At 44.1% G+C, this 15,875-nt stretch overlaps 1 protein-coding gene across 1 annotated transcript in view; it reads left to right on the top strand.

Moving 5' to 3' along the window:
* LOC140463770 (ras-related protein Rab-26-like) overlaps positions 1-15,668 on the top strand; it is a 47,935-nt gene extending 32,267 nt beyond the window's left edge. The window contains exons 2-3 of the mRNA XM_072558081.1: positions 14,784-14,894; positions 15,609-15,668. Coding sequence (XP_072414182.1) covers positions 14,784-14,894; positions 15,609-15,668 — 171 coding nt within the window. The remainder of the gene's footprint in view (positions 1-14,783; positions 14,895-15,608) is intronic.
* Positions 15,669-15,875: the final 207 nt, after the last annotated feature.

Here is a 15,875-nt window from a genome sequence, read left to right as displayed (position 1 = left end):
GCAGTCAGGACTTGAAACTGAACCAAGTAACACAGTCATAGCGACACTGGTTCTGTATCACAAGACTCTTATTTAATGGTGTGTACATTCTGGGCTGAATTTCACAGGGAAGTGAACTGCTTGTCCCCTTCTCAAAACTAAAATGCTTTTCAGAAATTAACCACAGTACAAGGGCTAGAAGAATTTCAGATACTCAATGGGGAGAATCCTCCAAGGTTTAATTTTGGAATTTGTTTGGCATGATTCCTGATCATCCTTTTTACTGTCCTTGCTCCTAACCTGGTGTCCAGCTCAGGAGAGACAAGAAGATTGGCCCTTCCAAGGTCACGCGCCCTCACTCTTTATCTCCCTTGGGTGTCAGCCACACAGTTCTGTCCAAGGCACTGTTTGGAATGATTTACATTCTCTGAAAGAGCTCTTCTCCTCTCGTGCTAGTTTTATAACATCTGTACAGAGTTCTAAGACACTCGATTCATTTGGAAAGGCCAATAACAAAAGTTGTGACTGCTTGTCGTCAGCTGCATTTGTAAATGTATGGTCTGTGAGCCACTTCCATTCCCCAGCTTGGTGACAAGGTTTCCTGCTAGACATAAAGGCCTGCTTTTCCACCATTTTCTATGAAACAAATCCAGGCCTGGGTCTGAATCATGTGATGCATTTGATCATTAGCAATTTTACAGCTCTCGGAATAATGGGGACAGCAACAACATGGATAAAATAATTTGCTGAGCAGTGGACATTTTTTTGGGCTGGGAGGAGGTTTGTTATGGAGTTCCCCAGAGGTTTGGTTTGGGACCCTTGCTTTTTGGATTAGCTTTAGCTTTATTTGCCACATGTATTCAAATGAGCACAATGAAAAGTTTACAAGTCGCCACTTTTGGCACCACCATAGGTACAAGGCACCTAGGAACAGATGTTTCAGTACAGGTTCTTTGGAAAAAATTAGAAAAATAAAGAAATAATAAGTCTACCATTACAAATCATAGGAATAAATTAGAAAATAGGAAGATAAAAAGCTCAGAACAATAGTCCTTCCAATCCCAGTCCACATTGGCACCAAGCCTCCATTCCACGCTTGGCCTTGACTCCAAATCGCACCAGGCTTCACCTTGAGACTGTCAATGTTAGGAGACCACTCCAGAATTTTGAGGCCAGAAGTCCACACTGAGGCCACACTGGGCCAAAAGATGGCCAGACACCTCCAAAAGGCCACCATGCCGGGCCAAGAGACTGCCCCATGCCACCAAGAGATTGCCAATCCATGCCAGGCTGCAAGATAGCCGGACTGAGCCAAACCTAGGGACCACTCGGTGTCGCCAGGAGATTGGCACCCTGGGCCAGGAGTCCGAGTCTATGCTGGGGTCAGACATTCAGGACATCACTGAGAAGAAAGAAGAAAATGAAAAATACGAGAAAAAGAAGGAAGTGGACGGAGCAAACGAACAGTGCCAAAGTGTCCTACTGTCTTGGGTTTCCTGATAGACGTAAATAACCTCAATCCCTTGGGGTATCAGGGACAATTTCAAAATTTGCACGTGATGCAAAACTTGGAAGATCTGTAAACGATGAGAAAAACAGTGTAGAATTGCAAAAGCTTATATATAAGTTGATAGAGTGGATAGATTGGTGGCAGACAAAGTTTAATGTGGAGAAAGGATAAGTGATTCATTTTGATAGGAAGAACAGATAGAGACATTATAAAATAAAGAGTATAACTCTAAAGAGAGTGCAGGAGCATAGAGATGTGTGGTTTATAAAACATAGAGTTTCCTAAGCCTTAAAAATGAATAATAGAGTTCAAGAACAGGGGTGCTATGCTCAACCCAAACAGGACACTGGTTAGACCTCAACTGGAGTATTGTGTATGTTTGGAGTATTTTGCATCCATTAGGAAGGATGCAAAGGCATTGGAGAGAGTGGAGAAGATGTTCATAAGAATGGTGCCAGGCATGAGGAATTTCAGTTATGACAATAGATTGGATAAATTGGGAATGTTTCTTGGGAAAAGCTATGGCTGAGAGGAGACCAGAATGAAGTATTCAAGGTGGCTGGACAGAGTAAAAGTCGAGAATCTGATTTCACTTATGAAAGGATCAGGAATAAGAGGGCAAAGATTTAAAATAATTAGTAAAAAAAGCAAACGTGATATGGAGAAAATCTTCATGCGGTGAGCAGTTATGGTCTGGAATGCAATCTAAGAATGTAGTAGAGATGGATTCAATTCACACCTTGAAGAATGAATTAGGTTGTTATCTGGAATGAAAGGATTTGCAGGTTTACAGGGAGAAGGTGAAGGTTTAGACACAGTGAGCTGAATGGCTTCCTTCTGCTCTGTAATAATTCTGTGATTTCCCCTCCAGTATAGTTCACAGAAAACATAACCTTAATGGAATGTGATAACATCTTCCTTTCTTTTCAAATCAATAACTCCCCCTCACCAACATCCTTAACTACTCTCAATGCGGGGAAATATTTATTTATACATTACAGAGCTATGAGCTAGTGAATTTATAGGGTTGTGTCTCCCTGAAGGGTAGAAGTTGTCTGCTTTTACCATACAACAACTGTAATGTTAGTCTGAGGTTGTTGAGATTCCTCAGTCTGGGAATGTCACATTTGGATGTTGTTTGGAGTTTGCCTTAGGTCCTGCCCTGGATTCTCACACAATGGGTGAAAATGTGATACTTCCCTGATTCACTCTCTGTTCATTCTCACAGTTGCACTACCAGCTGTTATAACCTTGTGTTTCCATAGCTCTGGACAGATCCTTCTCTCTTTGGCTGGTTATGACATACACTCCGGGGGATGTTAATTTTGTCAACCTATCTTCAAACTTGGCAACTATTCCCAGTACTGTTGCACTCTCCTCTCTTTCTGTCTGGACTTTGCATCAGGGTGGATGCAATGATTTCACTTGGAGGTTTTACTGTAAGGATTCATGGGTCCAGATTTGTTTGATTTATCTGTATTTTGAAACGAAAGGTTTCACTGTATAAATCATTCTTTTAGTCTCGTCGTTAGATCTGGGTTTGTGGAGAAAAGGCATGACATGATTTATTCCCCATTCCTCAAACAGCTCCCTGAATGACTTACCAGTAAATCAAGGACCATTTTGTGAGATCATCGCTTTGTGTGCTCCACATAAACTACAAATAACACCGAGAGTGTGTGCTTCATTTGTGCCTATGTATCCTGCAATTGATTCACAACAGGACAATGACAAAGATAATCAGTGAGAACTAAGAAATTGTCCCCAGGGATGGAGACAAAATCAGAAGCAATTTTGCCTCAAAGAGGAATAGAAACTTCATGTGGTGAAAATGATACACATAAATGATTTGGAGGAAGGTGTAGGTTGCCTCATTAGCAAGTTTGCAGATGATACTAAGATTGTTGGTGTAGCAGATAGTGAAAGGGACTATCAGAGGATACAGCAGAATGTAGATAGATTGGAGAGTTGGCCAGAGAAATGGCAGATGGAGTTCAATCCAGACAAATGCGAGGTTATACATTTTTGAAGATGCAATTCAAAAGTGAACTATACAGTAAATGGAAAAGTCCTGAGAAAAATTGATGTACAGAGAGATCTGGGTGTTCAGGTCCATTGTTCCCCAAAGGTGGCAATGCAGGTCTGCAGCAAGGTCAAGAAGGCGTATGGCATGCTTTCCTTCATCAGATGGGGTATTGAGAACAAGAGTTGACAGATCATGTTACAGTTATATAAGTCTTTGGTTAGGCCACATTTGGAATACTGTGTACAATTTTGTTCACCACATTAACAAGAGGATGTGGATGCTATGGAGAGGGTGAAGAGGAGGTTGACCAGGATGTTGCCTGGTATGGAAGTTGTTAGCTGCGAGGAGAGGTTGAGTGGATTAGGATTATTTTCATTGGAGAGAAGGCAGTTGAGGGTGAACCTGATTGAGGCCTATAAAATCATGAGAGGTGTAGACAGGGTGGACAGCAAGAAACTTTTTCCCAGAGTAGAGGACTCAGTTACTCAGGGTCACGAGTTCAAAGTAAAAGGGGAAAGGTTTAGGGGAGATATACAGGAACAGTTCTTCACGCAGATGGTGGTGGGTGCCTGCAATGCGTTGCCAGTGGAGGTGGAAGGGGCAGGAACGATAGTGTCATTTAAGATGTATCTAGACAGATATATGAATGGGCAGGAAGCAGAGGATACAGATCCTTAGAAAATAGGCAACAGATTTAGATAGAGGATCTGGATCGGCTCAGGCTTGGAGGGCCGAAAGGCCTGTTCCTGTGCTGTAATGTTCTTTGTTCTTTTCTTTGTTTCCTTGCTCTGGTTTGGCATATTGTTCAAACATAATTCACACTTTATAACTGTGACTGCAGTTCTGTAAAGTTTTAGAGCCTATAAGTGTGCCCATTATATTACTGAAGACTTATGCTCCAGAGCTAGCCATGCCCCTAGTCAAGCTTTTCCAATGCAACCACAAAACTGGCACCTACTCTGGAAATGTGGACAATTGTGACTCATGCCTTGCAGAAATTCTCTATTCATAGAAGTTTACACCTTCCACAGTTTTTTTCAAGTTTGTCTGTTCCTGTTATTGATTCAATGGTTTGGTTTGCACAAAAGACCTGTAAGCATATTGGTCAATAATCAACTCATTCCTTTGTCCATCTTTGATTAACTCACCAGCACTGTAGCTTCTGCGGTGTCCAGCAGATGTTTTTGAAATGCATCACTTACAGGAAATGCAGCCAGTAATTTGGTGAATCCTTTGGACAGCTCTTCAGAAAATTGCAGTGTGCAGCTTCCTCTTTACATGTACTGGTAAAATGGCCAGTGGATCTCATTGGCTCTGAATGGTATGATATAGACTCCAGACAAACACTGGTTCACAAAAGTGAATTTGATTGTAAATTAGTATCCCAAAGTCATCAAATATTTTTTGTTTTATTCCGTGAGCTGAATATGTTGAGCTGATATAATGCCTTTGTTTAAGTATAATTCCTTTGTTTTCCTTTGTTTAAGTATAATTCAGGTATGAGGGTGTCACGGTCTGGGTTAATTGTAATGCCCATCTCCAGTTGTTGCTGAGGTGGTGGTGAGCTCCCTTCTTGAACCACTGCAGTCCTATTGGTGCAGGCAGACTCACAATGCTGCTTGGAAGTGAATTCCAAGATTTTGACCCAGCTGAAGAAACAGTGATGTGCTTTCAAGTCAGAATGGTGAATGGTTCAGAGGGGAATTTGCAGGTGGTGGTGTTCCCATCCATCTGATGCCCTTGTGACTTTGGAAGATGTTGTCTAAGGAGCCTTGATGAATTTCTTCAGTACATCTTTAGATGGTATACACTGGGGCTACTAAGAGTAGGAGAGTGAGAGTTTGGGGATGTGGTGCTAATTCAAATCGGTTGGTTTCTTCTGGATAGTGTCAAGCTTCTTGAGTGTTGTTGGAATTCCATTGATCAGGGAGGTGAGGGGCATTCCATCACATTCCTGACTTGTGCCTTGTATATGAGGTTCTGAGGAGTCTGGAAGCAAGTTACTTTTGCAGACATTGTATTTATATAGCAAGTCCACTCAGGTTTTTGTCAATGATAACCCTCAAGATGTTGATAGTGGGATTCAGTGATGGTTATGCCATTGATTGCAAAAGAGTAATGTTTGGATTCTCTTTTTGGAGCTGAAAATGTGTTGCTGGAAAAGCGCAGCAGGTCAGGCAGCATCCAAGGTACAGGAGAATCGACGTTTCGGGCATGAGCCCTTCTTCAGGAATGAGGAAAGTGTGTCCAGCAGGCTAAGATAAAAGGTAGGGAGGAGGGACTTGTGGGAGGGGCGTTGGAAATGCGATAGGTGGAAGGAGGTTAAGGTAAGGGTGATAGGCCGGAGTGGGGGTGGGGGCGGAGAGATCAGGAAGAAGATTGCAGGTTAGGAAGGCGGTGCCTCATCTTCCATCTAGGAACCCTCCAACCACAAGGGATGAACTCAGATTTCTCCAGTTTCCTCATTTTCCCCTCCCCCCACCTTGTCTCAGTCAAATCCGTCGAGCTCAGCACCGCCTTCCTAACCTGCAATCTTCTTCCTGACCTCTCCGCCCCCATCCCTACTCCGGCCTATCACCCTCACCTTAACCTCCTTCCACCTATCGCATTTCCAACACCCCTCCCACAAGTCCCTCCTCCCTACCTTTTATCTTAGCCTGCTGGACACACTTTCCTCATTCCTGAAGAAGGGCTCATGCCCAAAACGTCGATTCTCCTGTTCCTTGGATGCTGCCTGACCTGCTGCGCTTTTCCAGCAACACATTTTCAGCTTTGATCTCCAGCATCTGCAGTCCTCACTTTATTCTCTTATTGGAGCTGTTCATTGCTTGGCATTTATATGGCAAGATTGTTAATTGCCACTTGTCAGCCCAAGCCTGGAAATTGTCCAAATATTTCTGTACTTGGATATGGACTACTTTGGTATCTTGTGTTATGCAAGCAGCAGTGATCATCCTCACTTTTAACCTTATGATGGAGTGAATGTTATTGTTGACCGGAATTGCTATAGTTGGCCCGAGGACATAGCCCTGAGGAACTTATGCAGAGATGTATTGGAGCTGAGGTCACTCTCTTCCGCCAATCATAAATCTTCCTATGTCTCCGATCAGTGGAGAATTTCCCCCCAATTCCCATTCACTAGTTTTGCTCAGGTGCCTTGATGGCTGGGTCTGATTTGTCCTTTTGTTGAGTGTACCTGAGTAATTTTCCACACTTTTGAGTTAATACCAATGTTGTAACTGTACTGGAACAGTTTGGCTAAAGGTGCAGCATGTTCTGGAGCACAAGTCTTCAGTCTTATTACTGGAATGTTGTCAGGGCCCATAGCCTTTGCAGTATCCAGTGCCTCCTACTGTTTAATGTTAGCACAGGGACTGAATCAAAATTGACCATACAAATCTTTATAGCCTATTTGTTTCATTCAGATATGTCAGAGATGGCAATACACAATTCTGCATTTTGTTTAAATATTGTTTCAATTTTAGCAACTTTAATATTTGGAGTTTTTACTGTTGAGTAGCTTCCAGGATCAGTAGTGGAACCATATCATATGCGGTATGCTTGAAAATCAAAATTTGGCATCATGTGTTTGTTTTCCTTCTCCTATTCTTACTTAGTAAATAAATCTCAAAGCCCAACCACACACAAGGGATTAGTTTACATTTGCATAGGTCTATTTGCTAAGGGTTTGAGAATTTGCTAGCATTATGAAATAAGAAAACTTGTACACTTAGAATTGTCAGCTTTCTCAGGACAAACTGAGAGTGAATATAGCTGAATCTCATGACACTTTGCATCATTTCTCCTCTGGTGATGCATACAGAAAACAGCACCTTCCCCAAGCCCAACCCTCACCCCCTATTTACCTCCCAGTCCCCTTCCCCCTCCACATTCCTGATGAAGGGCTTGTGCCCAAAACATTGATTCTCCTGCTCCTCGGATGCTGCCTGACCTGCTGTGCTTTTCCAGCACCATACCTTTTCACTTTGACTCTCTAGCATCTGCAATCCTCACTTTCTCCCATTTTTTTCACTGGTCATAATATATTCTATTTTTAATGAAATTAGTGATATTGTCAACTAAATGGTTCACATTCCTGATGAAGGGTTCCTGCCTGAAAAGTCGATTTTCCTGCTCCTCGGATGCTGCCTGACCTGCTGTGCTTTTCCAGCACCACTCTGATCTAGACTCTGACTTCCAGCATCTGCAGTCCTCACATTTGCCACAGACTGTATCAGGCCCAATGTTAAAACCAAGTCAAGCTAGGTTCTTTAGAGAATAATGAATAACTGGTGTAGTACCAAACTGGCACAGCAAATATGCAAAGGTTGTTGGGAAACAGTTTAGATTATGCATATATATATATTTACATATTGATATAAGTTTTTAAAAACTAATCTACATGTATACACACACATTCAAATCTGAGGAGAAGCAAAGGAAACTCTGTAAAGTGTTAACTTTGAAGTACTTTGGCCTAGTAATGAGCAGCACAGTGGCACAGTGGTTAGCACTGCTGCCTCACAGTACCAGAGACCTGGGTTCAATTCCCACCTCAGGCAACTCTCTGTGTGGAGTTTGCACATTGTCTGTGTGGGTTTCCTCCCACAGTCCAAAGATGTGCAGGTTAGGTGAATTGGCCATAGTGTCAGGTGAAGGAGTAAATGTAGGGGAATGGGTCTGGGTGGGTTGTTCTTCAGAGGGTCGGTGTGGACTTGTTGGGCCAAAGGGCCTGTTTCCACACTAATCTAATAGTTCAACTCCTAAAATACTTATATGGCTACAATGTGATTGTGATCGTGGAGGCATGGCTTCAAGGTTGGAAACTGAACATTAAGGGTATTCAACCTTTAGGAAAGACCAGCAAAATGAAAGTGGAGGTGGCATGAAGTTGAATGTGAAAGATGAATTCAATTCAAGGGTGAGAAACAATACTAATGCAGGAAATCTAGATGTAGAACCAGTCTGAGTGGAACTAAGAGGTGACAAGGACCCAAAACATGAGTGAGAGCTCTCTATGAACCTCTAAACAGTTGTGTGAGGTAGATAAGGTATTAAACAGGAAGTTAGAGGTGCATGGAACGTGAGAGTTGTCATATACGTGTGTGATTTTAATCTGCATATTGACTGAGCAAACCACACCAGTGATAATACCATAACAGATTAATTCCTGGAGTGTGTACAAAATGTTTTCTTTAAATCAACATGTTGAGGAGCCAACTTGGAGACAGATTTTGTACAATGGGAAGAAATTAATTAATAATCTTGTTGTGAAAGAATCTTTAGGAAATGTGACCATAACATAATTGAATTCTTAACTAAAGAAAACAAAGAACTGGATGCCGGAAATCAGAAACAGAAATTACTGGAAAAATTCATCAGGTCTGACAACATCTGTGGTGAAAAAGCAGAGTCGATGTTTTAGGTCCAGTGATCCTTTCTCAGAACTGATTGTAGCTGGGCAAAGGTTGGTAGATATGGTATCAAAATACCAACTCTAAGAGTGCAGGGCTATAACCAGGTCAAGTTCAGGGTAATTCTGTGGGATCTCACTACAAAGAAGGAACAGGTCTCAGGTTAACATCTCAGCGAGAGATGCAGATTGGGTTGGAATTACATTTGCAACTTGATGTACAAATCCCTGATATTTAGCTTGGCCACAGTCAATGGGATTTACTGTCATGAATGAGCCGTACTGCCTCATTGCTCCATTCCTCTGAGATATTGACAGTGCAATGCTGGGACTGGTAACTGAGTGATAAACATAAACTCTAGAATGAGGTCTGCACCTTCTTTGGAGGCAGCATTGCTTCATATTGAGTTAAATTATGAAGAGATTCCATATTTATATTAATTTTAAGATCCAAAATGTGAATGTTCACTCATACGTATGAGTGCTATTTTTTATTGCAACGTGTTATGTTCCACTGTGAGCACAAATTGACTTATGAACTCAAAGATGAAACATGATGTAATCCGGGGACTGCCTGTAAAACTATTCCTGTCATTGAAAGAGTCTCAGAGCTGCTGTTCTCAGGGCAACATTCAATGTTTCCTCAATAGACAACAGGGGCAACAAACAGGAACAGGAAAGCTAAACCTGGAATTGTTGTGCACACTATTATAATAATAGATCAGCTTTCTACAGAGAGCCTCAAGTGACTAAATGTGAATGAGAACATAAGTAGCCTCAGGGTTAAATTTGTGACTCACTGGAGCTGGTGACAGCAATGAACCTAACTCAACAGTCTGGGCTGATAGCCTCAGGGATCAGAATAGGTTGAAACTTTATTGTTTCAAGAAAACAGTTTTATTTTAGAAGTGGCTTAACGCTATCCCAAAGCATATCTAGTCAGCGATACATTGTGAAGCAGTCCCTGATGTAGCAGCCTTACATATAGTAATGTAGTCAGCGGCTCAGTGGGAATACAGTCAAGAGAGACAGTTGATGTCACCCACTCCTCCTCATGCTCAGGCAGTTGGGTTTGCTAACCATGGCTTTGTGTGTCTTCTTTCCCTTCCAAATCTCCCCCTCCCTGATTTGGTGTCCACTCCCAGTAACTGAGAATCTCAACTCTTCTCTAGAATCCCTATAGTATGGAAACAGGCCATTTGGCCCAACGAGTCCACACCAATTCTCCAAAGAGCACCCCACCCAGACTCATCCCCCTACCCTACAACCCTGCATTTCCCGTGGCTAATCCACCTAACCTAAAATCCCTGGGCATTATGGGCAATTGAGCATGGCCAATCCACCTGACCTGCACATCTTTGGACTGTGGGAGGAAAGCAGAGCACCTGGAGGAACCCACACAGACACAAGGAGAATGTGTAAACTCCACACAGACTGTTACGTGAGGCTGGAATTGAACCCGGATCCCTGGCACTGTGAGGCAGTAGTGTTAACCACTAGGCCACTGTGCACCCTTTAATCCAGGAGTGTAAGGCCTGCAACAGATTCTGGAATATAATCGTGCTAACATGGCTGGTGAATTGCTGAGCGAAGGTTGCCTTGTCAGAGGCACTGTCTTTCTGATGAGACTTCCAGCTAGGTCTGTTGTTCATGTGGTCACACAAAGTCTATCACACCATTTGAGGGAAAGCAGGTGAACTCTTCACATTGAGCTGAGACCTTTCAGTTGGTCAATAATCTCCCTGACCTTGTCTTTTCCTGAATTAAATTCATAGAATCCCAACAGGGCAGATAGAGATTATTCATCCCACTGAGTCTGCACTGAACCTCCAAAGAGCATTAAGACCCATCCTCCCACTCTATCCCCATAACCCCACATTTACCATCACTAATCCACCTAGCCTGCATATCCCTGGATACTATGGGCAATTTAGCATGGCCAATCCATCTAACCTACACGTCTTTGGACAGTGGGAGGAAACCTGGAGGAAACCCACACAGACACAGGGAGAAAGTGCAAACTCCACACGGACAAACACCTGGAGTCCTGTTCAACATTTGGAGAAGAGGATCATGCTTTTAATCATCTAAAATATTTCAAAACCATCCTGTAAAAAACTATGTCAGAATGTTTGCACAGCATTAAGTAAAAAGACAATTTTGACAGCAAAAATCAACCACATCATAGGGCATCACTGACTGCACAACAGCTTTGATATGGTTAACTTGTAAAATGCACTACTTAGTTGGGATTTTTCTGAAGCATTGTTAGAGTAAATATAATCCAGAATAATGAAATTGTTGTAAATAGTAAATGACTTTTATTTTTCTTGTATCTAATGGAAGAATATTGATACTTAGACAAAAAAATATTGGCACCCAGTTTTTCCATCAAGAATTCCTCGGGATAACATGACATACTACCTGTTAATCTGTTGCAATAGTTTCCTTCAAGATCAACAAGCACATTGCTATAACACTGACTCAATGCTCTTGCCCAGCAGCAAAACCTTTATGATGATTTAATGACAATCCTGCTTTAAGAACATAGAAACAAGATAAGGCCAGTCAGCCTCTTGCACCCATTCTGCTATTCAATGGGATCATGGCTGATCAGTGGCCAAACTCCATATAACTTCCCTTGGTCTGTATCCCTTTATACCTTTACTTAACAAAAAGATTATCTTTCTCAGATTTAAAATTAACAATTGATCCAGCATCCACAGCCATTTGTGGAAGAGAGCTCCAAGCATCTAGCAACCGAAATGTGTAGAAGGGTTTCCTAATATCTCTCCTGAATGCCTGGCCCTAATTCTCAGACTATACTCAATTGTTCTAGAATCCTCAACAAGTGAAAATGGTTTATCTTTATCCACTCTGCCTTCTCCTGTTAAGATGAGGAGGTGCTGGTGTTGGACTGAGGTGGACAAAGTTGAAAATCACACAACACCAGGTTATAGTCCAACAGGTTTATTTAGAAGTACTAACTTTCAGAGCGCTGCTCTTTCATCAGGTGACGAGTTATCATTCCTCTAACAACGTCCTCCTAGTTACCCACAACATCCCTCTTCAGGATCCACAATACCCTCCCTTGTCAACTCCCTCACACTCCCCTCTCCACACTCTCCCCCAAATGCTCTCCCCCGACATACCCCAACACTACCCACCCATCATTACCAAAGCCGTTCTCCCTGACACCACCATCCCCAGTCTCACTGTCCTTCACCAGCTCCCCAACACTTCCCTCACACACATCCACAGTATACTCCCCCAACACTTGCCCCACTTAAACCCCCAACATCCTCACCAATCATTCCCAAACAGCTCTCCCCCCTCACCTCCAAAACTATTCACCCCCGCACCCTGAATGCCTTCCTCACTATACTTACCCACATCATTTCCCACACCCTCCACACCTTCCTTCCATCATCATCTCTACCTTACACACCGCACGCCATCCCCCCCATTTCAAACCTAACACCCTGCCCCCTCACCATTGCAACACCCTACCCCCTCATTCTCCTCCATCATCCCCATAACACAACTTCCCAATCATAACCCTCAAAACTTTCCCCCAAAACATCCTCTTACCGCCAATGCCCTCCCACCATGCTACCCACCCCAAACACCCTGCTCCCCAATGCCAGCCCGACACATGCCCCACACTTTCCCCTTCAATTTCGTCTCAGTCCCCTACACTTCCCCCACACTCCACCAAAAACCCTCAACACCCTCCTCCTATCAGGTGGAGAATGTGAGGACTGCAAATACTGGAGGTCAGAGTTGAGAGCACAGCACTGAAAAAGCACAGCAGGTCAGGCAGCATCCGAGGAGCAGGAAAATCGACATTTTGGGCATAAGCCCTACATCAGAAATGGCATTCCTGATGAACGACTTATGCCCGAAACGTCGGTTTTCCTGTTCCTCAGATGCTCCTGACCTGCTGTGCTTTTCCAGCATCACATGCTCGAGCCCCCCCCACCCTCCTCCTATCACCCCACCAACACCCTCCCCTCTCACACCCGAAAATCTCCCCATCAAAACTCCAACTCCCTCTCCTGTCAGATTTTTCCATTATCAGCCCCACACAGCCTTCCCCTGACAGAGTCCCACAATAACCTTCCCCCTCACAACTCCACGCACATAGCTTCACATTCTCCCCCGCCACGCTCCCTAACCTTCCTCACGCTCAACCTCTAACCTCCTCCTCACTCCCCCAATACCCCCACCACCCTCCACACCAATACCCCACAGCAACCTCCTCTCCCACATCCTCCACCCCAACATCTGCTCCTTCAATCCTAGCACACTATACTTCACACCTCCCCAATACCACCATCCCTCACAGTCCAAAAACCCTCCCTCCTCACAACCCCAACCCGCTTCAGTCACAGTCACACCTCCCTCATCCTAACACTTTCCTCACACTCTCCCAAATCATCTCTGTCCCACACCCCCAACATCCTCCCCAGCATACACACCCCACACACTGACCCTCAACATTTCCCTCAAGATCAACCTCCCCATACTCCCACAACACCTTCCACACCAACACCCTCCACCTCAACAGTCCCCCACCATTCTCTCTTCCCACATCACCCGCTGTCCCCAACCAATCACCCACTCTCTCCTATCCCCATCACCCTTTCTCTCCCATCGCCCTCTTGCTCCACTCCATTACCCTCTCTCCCCTGCCCCCATCATCCTCTCTCCCCTACCCCATCACCTTCTCTTCCCCACCTCCATCACCCCCCCATCTTTCTCCCCATCACCCTCTTTCTCTCCAACTCCCATCATCCTCTCATCCACCATCACCCACTCCCCCCCTACATCCTATCCCCATTATCCTCTCTCCCCCCAGCACCCGCTCTCCCCCTCCATCATCCTCTCCCCATTGCCCTCTCTCCTCTTCATCACCCTCTTTCCCCCCAATGCCCTCTTTCTCCCCAGTCCCCATAATCCTCTCTCCCCCATCACACTCTCCCCCCTCCATCACCCTCTCTCTCCCTATCACCCTCTCACTGCCCATCAACCGCTCTCCCCTCCACATCACCCGCTCTCCCCTCCCCATCATCTGCTCTACCCCCCAATCACCCTCACCCCACCTCGACCACCCTCTATCTCCCACCACAGAAAAGCAGAAAATTCACTTCATGCAAAGGATTGCGTCTGTTAACACTTCCCAGAGAATGATGGATTGTCAGACAATTAGAGAATCACAAATTGTTACAATACTGTCGGAAGCATTCAGCCCATCGTGCTTACACCAATCTTCAAACAGGCATTATTACTTAGTGCCAACATGCTGTTTCTCTGCATACCCCTGCACACCAGATTTTTGGGCACTATGAGATCTAGACTGCGGACCGAACGGTAGTTTTGAATTTGAAGATTCAGCAGGACTATATTGAATGGTATTGCGGCTCAGTGAGCTGATGGCCATTCTTTCCTGTTTCTTACTGGCTGATGTTTTTCTGCATTGCCATTAAACATGTACGTACTTACTCTTGGATTGCACATCCCAATACTGATGGCAGGGTATACCATCATTGCCAGAACCAGCAAAACATCCAACTGCATTCAGACCCAACACCTCCAAGCACCCAAACTCTAAGGGCTGTCTGCTCATATTGGTACATCCAGTTGACCATTGCTTAACTTTGCATCCCAATACCCCAATTTAACATCTCCCCAAACCAACCTTCTGTACCTTCAAGCTGCATAACCTCCGTCTTTTCCTGAGTCTGCTGCCTTTTTATGGATGACGAAGAGACTGCTGTGTTGGGTGCATCCTCCATTGCTAAATGAATGCACTGATCGTGGCACTCACTGACAATGATCTTCTTCTCCCACAGACTATCCTGGTAGGTGACAGCGGAGTTGGAAAGACATCATTATTGGTACAGTTTGATCAAGGGAAGTTCATTCCAGGATCATTCTCTGCTACAGTGGGAATTGGATTCACAGTAAGTTTTATGCTCACTGCTCCTAACACAGGCTGCAGCTGCAGTTTCTTTGGGTCCAGTAGCTCCGAGGACAAGGAACGGTGTCAGTAAAACAGTTGGTAATCTGCAGACCCTGCTGTCCTCTGCTGTATAGCTGACAGTCAATCGTTTGGTAATACTGTTAACATGGCAGGACTTGGTTATCCAGTCAGTACTGTTACTGAATGCTGCAAAGATATTCATTATAGATTAGATTTTGTTGCTCAGGTGAGCAGTGCAGTGAGGATTATTTCATCTTGATATAACTATACAGCAGGCTGAACATATTTAAAGTAGGCATTTAATACTCATCGCCAGCAGCTCTTTAGTAAATGGTGGGGGCAGGGGCTCTCTCCTTCAGCTTGCTGTAATTCATTGTTCCAGGATTATGATTGTGGGGCACTGAACCATAAGATGTCGGAGCAGAAGGAGGCCATTCAACCCACTGAGCCTGCTATGCCATTCAGTGAGATCATGGCTGATCTGATAATCCTCAGCTCCATTTTCCTGGCTTTTCCCCATAGCCTTGATCCCCCTTAATGATTATAACACTGTCTATCCCAGCAGTGAGTATACTTAAATGGCCCAGCTTCAACAGCCCTCTGCAGGAAAGAATTCCCCAGATTCTCTCTCTCTGACAGAAGAAGTTCCTCCTCATCGCTGTCTTAAACAATCACTGATATGTTTCTAATTCAGGAAGTTGTGTGCCTAGGAAAGAAATTTGCCAGTGATGATGCACTTGCTGTCCTTGTCTGAGTGGTGAAGCTCCTGTGCTATCTCGTGACCAGAGGCCTGCCAGGAAGGTAAATTTTAAATGATATAAAAGTTTACCACAAAAGTTCAGCGTTCTTCATTTTCTTAGTGGCGGTTGGTGTGGGAGGAGTGACAGCGAGGACCAAAGGCCCAACAAGAAGCTAAATTTTAAAAGATATAAAAGCTTACCTTTTGTATAGGCGGAGTGCA

Source organism: Chiloscyllium punctatum, chromosome 39 (assembly GCF_047496795.1).
Source record: "Chiloscyllium punctatum isolate Juve2018m chromosome 39, sChiPun1.3, whole genome shotgun sequence".
In the NCBI taxonomy this organism is placed as follows: Eukaryota; Metazoa; Chordata; class Chondrichthyes; order Orectolobiformes; family Hemiscylliidae; genus Chiloscyllium; species Chiloscyllium punctatum.
This window is presented reverse-complemented; position numbering and strand designations above follow the sequence as displayed.